An 11374-nucleotide genomic window follows, 5' to 3' on the forward strand; every position below is an offset into this window, starting at 1 on the left:
GAAGGGGATGACAGAGGATGAGATGGCTGGATGGCATCACTGACTTGATGGACATGAGTTTGAGTGAACTCTGGGAGTTGGTGATGGACAGGGAGGCCTGGCGTGCTGCAATTCACAGGGTCGCAAAGAGTCGGACACGACTGGGCGACTGAACTGAATTGAAAAATACATTTCCGTGTGTTCCTTTTTTCATCACAGGTTCTTTCTTCCAGGATTTTCTTTCCATAAGAATAAAGTTACATCAAGCAAGTGATTCTTCTGACTATTGTTAGAACAGAATCTATGGTCAGTGATAAGCTATTCTAACACACTGTAAGAAGTGCTAAGCATTCAGTGGTTTAACGTACTTCTAGGCAGCAAAGATATGAAAGATGCAAATGTGTAAAGGCATTCTTGGGACTAGAATATATCTAGACACTAACAAGATTTTTTAAAAATTACATTTTATGCACATTGTTTTCAATAGATATATTTTTCACTTTGTGATAGTAATATACAGTATTAAAACACTTCAAAAACTAAATATTCTCTACTTTTTTTTTAATGACTAGCCAAAAAAGGGTCCAAATTTCGAGACTGGTTGGACTGCGGTAGTATGGAGATAAAGCCCAATGTTATTGCTATGGAAATTTTAGCATATTTAGCGTATGAAACTGTGGCACAGGTAAGAACTTGAATCTGTCGTATCAAGCTGCATGTAGCTGCTTTCCCCTTCCACCTGCTGCTCTACCAGGACTGAAAACAGCCATGAGTTCTCTTCTATGATAATCTCAGTTTTGCTGAAATTTAGGCCAATTATGGAGAAGGCAATGGCACCCCGTTCCAGTGCTCTTGCCTGGAAAATCCCATGGACAAAGGAGCCTGGTGGGCTGCAGTCCATGGGGTCGCTAAGTGTCAGACACGACTGAGCGACTTCACTTTCACTTTTCACTTTCATGCATTGGAGAAGGAAATGGCAACCCACTCCCAGGGTTCTTGCCAGGAGAATCCCAGGGACGGGGGAGCCTGGTGGGCTGCCGTCCATGGGGTCGCACAGAGTCGGAAGTGACTTAGCAGCAGCAGCAGCAGGCCAATTATGTTTCTCTGCATCCTCAGCTCCAGTGGGTATTAGGCAAAAGTGACTGTTTCTTGCAACTTTAGCCAAACCAGAAACTATCCTTGCCTAGTTTTTGTCAACATTGAATTCCAAGTACACATCTCTCTTGCTTAGAGATTATTTTTGGACTTTGAAAAATACCTCTCTAGAAATGTACAACCCACTGAGTGCTTCCCAAAACCTGAGTCTGGAATCACTGTCCTCTAGTAGTTTCTCAGAGCCTGGTTCTCAGACTGCAAGCATCCGCTTCACCTTGGTTCTTGTCTAAAATGTAAATTTCTAAGCTACATCCTAGAGCAGCTGTACTGAATTATTATTGACTCTCAGAGCATGGAACCCAGAAATCTGTATTTAAAAATGTTTTCCTGGAGATTATAAACTTTGAGAACCACTCCACTAGGAAGTCAGACTTTATCCTTTGTGTTCATAAGTAGGTCCACTTACCAGCCATGAAAGCATACCTTTATGTCCACAATACAGATGTTTTAGGCAGACCATCTTACTAATAACATTTGGGATATAATTGCTTGTATGTAGTTACCGTTTCAGTCACCTTGGTGACTGTTTCCAGCTCTGTAACTTTCTTATTCTGATCTTCTAGTTGGTGGATCTGGCTCTTCTTGTGAGGCAGGACATGGTAACCAAGGCAGGAGACCCCTTCAGCCATGCCATCTCTGCCACTTTCATTCAGTACCACAACTCTGCTGAGGTGAGTATTAAAAAATCTGGCTTTGACACATCTGTGGGGTTTTTTTTTTCCTCTCATGTTTGGTGTTTACATGAGTAGTTCTAAGAAAAAGATTATGTAGGAATATATAGCCTTCAGTCACAGAATCTTAATACATTCAACATTCAAACAAATACCTACTATGTTTCAGGCCCTAACAGTCCACTTAATGCAGTGATTTTATCACCTTCTCTTAGCCTTATTTAGTATTCCTGGCCCTTCAGTGAAAGAGTACCTCTCATTTCCGTGGGAGATGAACACTTGGTTTAGTTAACTGAATAACATGGAGAAAAGTTATGTATTTAATTTTCGCTTCAAAGATGAAAGGATTATTTTATTCATGTAATGATAATTCCTGGCATTATTGATGGTTGGACTTTCCAGTTATGGATCCATCTCTAAACATGATCTAAAGAAATATGGCTCCATGTATCCTTTGGGGTTTGATTGATCCAATCATGCAAAAATCAGATCCTTTCTATATTCAGTTTCTGTTGCTGGGATCCCCACCTGTGGGGACTGTGGAGTCTTCTTTCCAACTTTAAGGCTTTGTATAATAAGTGTGTATCATTTTTGGCATAAAAAATAATTCCTGTAAACAGCATGTGCCTAAAAACCATAAATGTAACACCTAGTTAATGAATTTGCAAATAATCTGACTTTTTTTTACACTAACATAAACATCAATTTCATATAATTCAACCTAATGACCATAAAGAGGGCAGCAAGGAGGTTTGGTTAACATTCACATGTATAATATGAAGTGAGCCTCAGATCAAGTTAGGTGAAACCTATAACCTGAAAATGGCTACTAAGCCCCTTTGAGAATCCGAAGAAAACTGTAAATCCTTTATCCATAAATACATTTGCACATTTTGTATACAACTTCAGGGCATTCAGAGACTCTCTGAAACCATTCCATGAATATAAAGGATCTGTGAACCCACTGGACTCCAAGTTTAAGTGTCTCTGCTCTGAGATACTTATGAGATATATAAAGATATATGCCTGTATCTTATTACAAGCCAAAAGTATGACATCTTTTTTATGCCCCTTGTGGAACCAAATTGGCTTAGAACTAAAGTAGGAATTAAAATGTTTATGCCCATTAAAAATCCATTTTTGTCTTGAAAAAGGTTATACATCATTATCAGTGAACATGCTTCAAAAGTCCCTAAAGCACACCCAGTTGATTAAACAGTATTTGTTTTCTTTATGTTACAAACCCAAATTATGATGTCAAAGAACACCCTTTAAACTGTCTTTGGTACGTGTTCACTTTATGAATATGTGTAGAAGTATGCTTTTCATTAACATCAGACAAATTTGTTGTAACATTTCTAATTAAAGAAATTTACAGTGAACATAACAAGCCTAGTTTTCCCATAACATTCAAGGGATTGCTTACGTGGCTAGGAAAACTGTATTTCCACCCCGCACTTTCTTGATTCTCCAGGGTGGCCAAGCTGCCCTGGACAGTGCTCAGCAACCACAGCTGCTGCTCCCAGCTACCCAGCAGTTAAGAAAGATGGCTTGTATGTGTTGAACTTCCTGGGCTCTCTGGGAGATGGGAGCAGGAGTGTCAGAAAGCATCCTGGCTAAATATGTTGATACAGGCCTCCAGCATTTCCCTGGCCGGCCAGACACCCCTCCTCCAATATGACTAGTGGTCAAAATGAACATTTGGAGGGACTCGAAGTCTTTCTGCCCTTTATTACCTAACTCAACACACAGTGACCACTCTAGGCCAGGAATTCCTGTTCATCAGCATTGCAGGTCAGCAAGCACAATTAAGGGGCTGCTTTAGGGACTTTACCAGGTTAGGAACCAGTGGGGGCTCTGGAGACTAATATGATCTGTATTCAGGGAGACAGAACATTCTGCAAAACAAGCAAAGCGGTAAATGAACAAACAGACAATTCAAGATTTTATGTACTGATTTCCAAATGAATGTCATAGACAGAAAGTTCAGAGATAAAAGCAGCTCCCTAATTATAATGAAAGAAGACTTCAGAAAAGAAGTTGAGTGTTGAAGAAAAGATAAAACTTTGATGAGATGATAAAAGTGGGGAAAATACTGTAGGCTTTGGAGGCAGCATAAATGCAGTTGTACAGGGAGGAAAAAACCTGATTAAAATATTCAAGCCAAGGATTCATTGAGAAGGGAAGTAGGAAATTAGAAAATAAAGGCCTTAGACACTTTGGGAAGGAAGAATTGAAAGTTTCTTGGCTAAAGAGTGATGAGTTCAAAAGGGTATTTTAAGAAGATCCAAATGGAGGTGCTATGTACAGTCAATTGGATTGGAAACACAAGGCATGGAATTAATCACATGCATTCTATTTTAATAATTGTCATTCTTGAACACTAGCCATATAAAGAACTGAGCTAGTTAAACTTAGGTTTCTCAGATTATCAAGGTTAATATTAATTTGAATTAATTTTCCAGAGGTTTTTTTTCAAACACATGGTTTATATTCTGGAAGTAATGATCTCTAAGAATTACCTTGTTTTTCCTAAGAGCAACTCATGCCACATTAGCTTTATTCCTTCTTGTTTGATGTTTCTAGGCAAGCAGATCAAAGAAATATTCTTGAAAACAGTATCTGAATTTCAGCAAAATGTTTTACAAAGTTTAGCATAATTTTTTAAATAGGTCAGTAGATAGCATAGTTATTACAGTTGATAGGATCGGGAAAATATAGATTTATAATACCATATATGAAAAAGACTTATTTGCCTATAAGTTTCTTATAATGATAAATAATAAATATTGTGACGGTACTGAAAAGGAAACATCACAATATCTTTTGTTTTGTTTCAGTGTCTAGGCACCATCTGAGAGGATGGACATTGACAAAGTGGAGGCCATCTAAAGGAGAGTAATAGGGGTGGGAGGAGGACCCCGAAGGCACGTCTCATAATAAGTGGTAGAAGGGACTTAAGGTGCTTGACCTGTAGAAGAGAAGAGGCTATGAGATAGACAGTCTTCAAATATTTGAAGGACCTCCACCAGGGAGAGAGAACAGACTTGCAGGCATAGTCAAAGAAAGCAGGTAGATGTGAGGGATGTTCTGAAGGAAGGAAGAGACTAGGTGTTGGAGGAGCTAGGGATAAAGCTGCAGTGACCCTAAAGCACTGAGTGTGAGTTATTTCACCCTGAAGTGAAGGCCGGTCACCATGATACAGAGAATGTCTGAAAGGCATCCTGTTCGGGGGGGGAAAGTTTAGAACTTCCTTTTGAGTGCTTTTGAAATACTGACAGAACTTCTCAGTAAAAATATCTATCTGACTGAATCAGCAGAAATTTTGGAAGCTGTATCTGAGGAATCCTAGTTTTCATCTGAATGATCAGACAGATTAGAAATTAATATATTTAGACCCTTAGGGGCAAGATGATGGCATCATTTCTGTGGACTGGATAATAATAAATGGGGTTTTTATATTTGTAACTTTCAAATATTACTGAATTAATGAACTATCTAAATAAAATGTTAGTAGAAGTTCTGGTTGCCTAATTTCAGAGCCACATGTCTTTGAACAGGGGTCTTGCATGAAGCCCTATCCAGAGTCTCCTGAGAACACACCTCCTCCTACACCAACAGCTCCATCAGCAGGCTCACAGCACTCGGGGAAGACCACATCAGGATCCCTAGGGAATGGGAGTGCTGGGCAAGACTCAGCTAAGACCAAGCAAAGGAAAAGAAAAAAGGTTAATATATTCTTCTATTTCGTTTTCTTTCTTTTTGGTGCAAAGAAAAGAGATCTTGGGGCTTCCCTGGTAGCTCAGCTGGTAGAGAATCAGCCTGCAATGTAGGATATCCGGGTTCAATTCCTAGATTGAGAAGATCACCTAGAGAAGGGATAGACTACCCACTCCAGTGGGTGGAGCTTCCCTGGATGGCTCAGATGGTAAAGAATCCACCTGCAATGTGAGTGACTTGAGTTTGATCCCTGGGTCAGGAAATCCCCGAGGGCATGGCAATCCACTCCATTATTCTCGCCTAGAGAATCCGCATGGACAGAGGAGCCTGGCAGGCTACAGTCCATGGGGTCACAAAGAGACAGACGTGACTCAGCACAGCACAGGGAGAGCTTACTGAGTTCACAGGGATGGAACATGTGTTCTGTTTTTCTCATTAATCAGATTTTGGAAACAGCCAATTTACAGCAAGATATTGATGTTTTCTAATACTTTATTATAAAAATTTTCAAACATACAAAAAAGTTAAAAGAATTGTAGAGTGAATACCATATATCTATCATCTGATTCTGCAATTAAAATTTTACTATGTTTAATATATTTACTATATTTACATTTACTTTATATGTATATCTGATTATTCTTTTATCCATCCACCAGTTCTTTTTTTTTTGATACATTAAAAGGTAAGCAGCAGGCATCAGTATAATTTGTGCCAGAACACATAATTTTGTATAATGTATACATTATAAAGAAATTTATAATGTATACATTATACTTTTTTAAAAAAGGTAAAGTTTATATACAGTGTACCACTCAATTCTTAAGTATACCATTTGCTGAGTTTTGACAGATATATAAATACATTGTTTTCTGATACCCTCTCAAGATTACAAAAAACATTACTATCAGTTCCAAAAATTCTTTCACACCTCTTCCAGGCAATCCCGTCACCATCCCCAGAAAAGCAAACACAGTTCTGACTTTTTAGTTTTCTCTCTTCTGGAGCCTCATACAAAGAGAATATAATATGTATACTCTTTTGTGTGAAATTTCTTTCACTCAGGGTATTTTTAAAGTTTATGTTTTGAAGTACAAGTGTAATTTATTCTTCTTTATTGATAAGTAAGTTGCTTGTATATCAGTTTACTCATTCTCATTTTGATAGTTAGGCTATGTCCAGTTGGAGGGTATTATGAATAAACCTGTTACAAACATTATAGTACAAATCTTTATGGACAAATGCTTTCATTTTTCATAGGTAAATGAAATGAAATTACTAGCTAGAAATGAAATTATTGGATCATAGAGTAGCTATGTGCTCAGTTTTTAAAGAAACTACAAGAACTTTTTTCCCAAATGATTATATCATTTTATCCAAAGCTACAGTAATCACAACAGAATGGTACTGGCCCAAAAACAGAAATATAGGTCAATGGAACAAGATAGAAAGCCCAGAGATAAACCCACGTGCTTATGCTTAACTAATCTATGACAAAGGAGGCAAAAGTATATAATACAATGGGGAAAAGACAGTCTCTTCAATATGTGATGTTGGGGAAATTGGATAACTGTGTAAAAAGCATGAAATTAGAACACTCTCTAACACTATACACAAAAACTCAAAATGGATTAAAGAACTAAATGTAAGACAAGATATATAAAATTCTTAGGGGGAAACACTAGGTAGAACGCTGCCTGATATAAACAAGATCTATTTTGATCTACCTCATAGGGTAATGAAAATCAAAATAAACAAATGGGACCCACTTAAACATAAAAGCTTTTGCACAACGAAGGAAACCATGAACAAAATGAAAAGACAGCCCACAGAATGGGAGAAAATATTAGAGCCACTGCTTTTAATCACATGTCAGAAGATTTTGTAGCTTTTTTGTGTGTTTGTAATGTTCTGTTTTTCTCTGGATGTTTTCCAAATCATATCTTTATTTTTGATTTTAAGCAGTTTGACCATGATATCCATAGATATGGTTTTCTTTTGCATTTTTTCTGTTTAGAATCCTCTGAGCCTCTTGAAAATTGAATACTTTTAAATTGAGGGGGGAATTATCAGCTATTATTTCTTATTATTTCTATTATCTGCCTCATGTTCTCTCTTCTCCCCTTCTGAGATTCCAGGTATATTTTCGTTAGTTACTTTGGTATTGTTCAACGTGTGCCTGAAGCTCTGTTGAATTTCCTTTTCAATCTTTTCTTCCTGTTCTTCAGGTTGAATAACTTCTGTTGATCTTCCCTTATGTTCCAAACTCTATCTACTGTCCGTTCAGTCTTAACACTCATCCATTAATGTCTTGTTTCTGATATTTTGTTTTACAGTTTTATAATTTCCTTTTGATTTCTTTTTATAGTTTATTGTTATTTTTTAACTTCTTTTATTTCATAATAGCTGTTTTAAAACTCTCATATGATAAATTAACTATCTGGATTATTTTGATCTCCATTGAGTATAAGTCACACTTTCTTGTGTTGTTGCATGTCTAGTAATTTTAAATTATATGCTGGACATTGTGAGTAATATATTGTAGAGATTTCAGGTTCTGTAGTATTCCTATGAGAAGAGGTGGTATTGGTGGTGTGTTCATATGTATGTTAAGCAGACTGTTTACTCTTCTAGATGGAACTCTATAAACTCCGAACTCAAATGCCTCTTCAGCAGCTAGACGCTCTCTTCCTTTATTTAGTTTTACCTTGGTTTCTTGGATTCAGTCCCACGAAGGAATAGCTTAGAAGTTAGTCAAAGATTTGGGTAAAATTTATACACTGAATATTTGTCTTCCTTTCTTTGATTCTGTCCTTTTTTGGGATTTTCTTTTTCTCTTTACACCTACTGTGGTTGCCCTGAACTCTGAGCTACAGTTCTTCATGCTTCTAAGGTCCCGTGACCCTGTACTGAGTAGGGCCTACCCTTAGGCTAAAACAGAAAAACAGAAAACCAACCCACAGCCATTCCCTCCTCCTATATATAGTACTCGCCCTTTCAGTTTTTGTCCGGGTGAGATCACTCTTTTGCTTTCAGGTACTTGTTTTTTATAATTTGTCCAAAATGTATACTTTTCTCTACACGTTGGTTGGCACAAGAGAAACTGTTTGCCACTACTAGTAGTGGAGCTGTGCCAAGATATCATCTTATAACTGATGGTGAGCACATTTAAATTTCATCCTCGTATCTGGATTCCCCCTTCTATTTTCAAAGTGACAGAGCTCAGTGCTTCTTTATTAAGGGAAACTCCGAACAATAAAGAACTTCTGTATTGTAAAGTAGTTCTAAAGAATTTCGGCTATAGTGCTTTCCAACTCATTCAGTAACTAAAACTAGAGTGTAAAATATTACTTAAGGACCTCCTCAGTGGATTTGCTTTACAAACTACGTAGAAATTTATAATTAACCTGGTAATTATGCGTATGTAAAGTAATTTATTTATTTTTATTTACTTATTCGCATCTTCTACATTCAGGAAACTAAAAGTGTTAGTTGCTTGGTTGTATCCAACTCTTTGCGACCACGTGGACTATAGCCCGCCAGGCTTCTCTGTCCATGGAATTCTCCAGGCAAGAATACTAGAGTGGGTTACCATTTCTTACTCCATATTCAAGCTCTTGCTATATTTTGATTTTTTACTCACTGGAAACCTCAGCTGTGATGGTACTGAAAGCCAAGGAACTTGATGTATAATCATATCTTAATACTGTCGTTTTAATCTTGGGAGTGTCCCTTATCTTCACTGTATCACCTATAATGTGGGGAGTTGGGAAAGTTTAGAATAGATATCTTGTGTTTTTTCCAAATTTTATAATATATGAATCTTTGAATTTGGTGATTCTTTATTATCTTCTTTTCAAATACCTTTTCTAGTTAATTTCTTTAGTTTAAAAAAAAATCACTTCCTACTTAAATAGAATGACAGATTACACAACATCTCAGTTAAATTTTGGAATGAGAAAATTAACTGTATTTAACTGTATTATACTATAGCCTTTAGCCAAGGAGTGGCCCAACTTCATCTGAAGGGAAATCCTCTATAAACTCGAAGAACTGAGAGAGCTCTGTGTACAAGAGTGAGAAGAAAAAAGACACTTGCCTGCCCACTCTGGTCATACATCAATCCATGTGGTCAGTGAGGGACAGAAGGCTACTAACCTTTCCCTTGCTCTGATCGGAGATACATATTACTCCTCTGTTACACCTCTGTAGAATCTAAAGTATCAAGTTTAACAGAAGATGTAGTCGTGAAAAGAGTAAGAGGGTTATCTGAGATTCCAGGTCCTTCTTAAATATTAGATTACCTGGCAAGGGGAAAGCTGAGAAAGGATTAAAAAAAAAGTTGTTTCTTCCCAACAGCTTTTATGTTGGGAAGAAAAGAGTCAGATAAGAGATCCTGGTGCAACCGAAGTTTCAGGGTAACTTCTTGTACTGCAGTTGAGTGTTGAAACTGTTGAAGAATTTTATTCAGTTCAAGTCAGCAAGGACAGAAGAGAGACAGTGCCCAGATCCAGGAAGTATGGAGAACTCCGTGTGATACTTCCACTTCCAGTGTTGAGCAGCAGCTTCTGAATAAAAAGACATAACTGAAAACGAAATGGAAGAATCCAAGAATGGAATATGAATACAGCCGGGGGAAGGGCAGCTGACACATGAAGAAGAATTTTATCAAGCACCTTGTTCTTGACTTTAGGAAATTAGGAGTTTAGTCCCCACAGAAATTCTGATAAATACACTATAGACAACAAGACTCAGTATTTTGTCAAACATGTGGGTTTCATTTTTGAAAATTTAAGGAATATTCCAAGATGTGGGCTCAAGCAGAATGAGAAAGCTAAATTGGTATATAAATCTAACAGTCTTCATATGTATTTATAACATAATATTTTTATTAGTGTAGCAAATACATAAATTTAATACTAATCCTTCTGTAACAGTTTTGAAGACTGTTAGAAAATTTATGAAGTCACTGCTGAAGTAAAAATTCTAAACTTGATATGAATTTTGAACTTAAACAGATTACTAGTACTTTGGTGAGGGAAGGGATGTTTACAGAAATGAGAAGGTATTTTTTGAGATGAAAACAATACTGCAGACACATTTGAGATGTAAAGATTTCCTTGCAAAGAACTCAGTGGGCAAATCAAGAGGGTGAAGAAGCACATGTGGTAACTTATGCTGGTGTTTGCAATGGCATAATTATAGCAGATAAACCAGAAATGGGCAAAAGAGAAATTTTAATGACATTTTTCACAAAATTGAATATTCTTATTTTTATATAAGGTAACTTCTTATTTTTAGCAATGATAGCATGATTCAAACAGGATGGCTTACTTGCTGCCATCTTACAAATAGTGGCCACAAGTGGTTTCTAACTTACACTTCCTTCTTCAGTGTTCTGAAGTCTATTGGATCTCCATGCCAGAAGTTCTGGGAGATTTTGACCAACATATTCTATACCAAAGTAGAACTTATTTGGGAAAGTAAAGGAAGAGTCCCTCTGCAATGGCCATGTAGCAAAGAAATAAATCCACTTTTCAGATAGAAAGGAGCTTTCACAGAGGAAAGCGCTGGAAAACCCCTTACCCTCTTTGTCTGCAGGATATTGCCCTCTTAACAAGCTGGAATCAAGATTGCCGGGAGAAATATCAATAACCTCAGATATGCAGATGACACCACCCTTATGGCAGAAAGTGAAGAGGAACTAAAAAGCCTCTTGATGAAAGTGAAAGTGGAGAGTGAAAAAGTTGGCTTAAAGCTCAACATTCAGAAAACGAAGATCATGGCATCTGGTCCCATCACTTCATGGGAAATAGATGGGGAAACAGTGTCAGACTTTATTTTTTGGG

The 11374-nt window shown here is 37.1% G+C and overlaps 1 protein-coding gene across 2 annotated transcripts in view; it reads left to right on the forward strand.

Moving 5' to 3' along the window:
* The window catches only part of SUPT3H (suppressor of Ty 3 homolog (S. cerevisiae)), a 389319-nt gene that overhangs the window by 295139 nt on the left and 82806 nt on the right, over positions 1-11374 (forward strand). For both annotated transcript variants that reach the window (XM_010863087.1, XM_010863085.1), the window contains exons 7-9: positions 552-664; positions 1698-1805; positions 5366-5533. In XM_010863087.1, the coding sequence (XP_010861389.1) occupies positions 552-664; positions 1698-1805; positions 5366-5533 (389 nt within the window). The remainder of the gene's footprint in view (positions 1-551; positions 665-1697; positions 1806-5365; positions 5534-11374) is intronic.

Source organism: Bison bison, unplaced genomic scaffold (genome assembly GCF_000754665.1).
Source record: "Bison bison bison isolate TAMUID 2011002044 unplaced genomic scaffold, Bison_UMD1.0 scf7180017864487, whole genome shotgun sequence".
Taxonomy (NCBI): domain Eukaryota; kingdom Metazoa; phylum Chordata; class Mammalia; order Artiodactyla; family Bovidae; genus Bison; species Bison bison.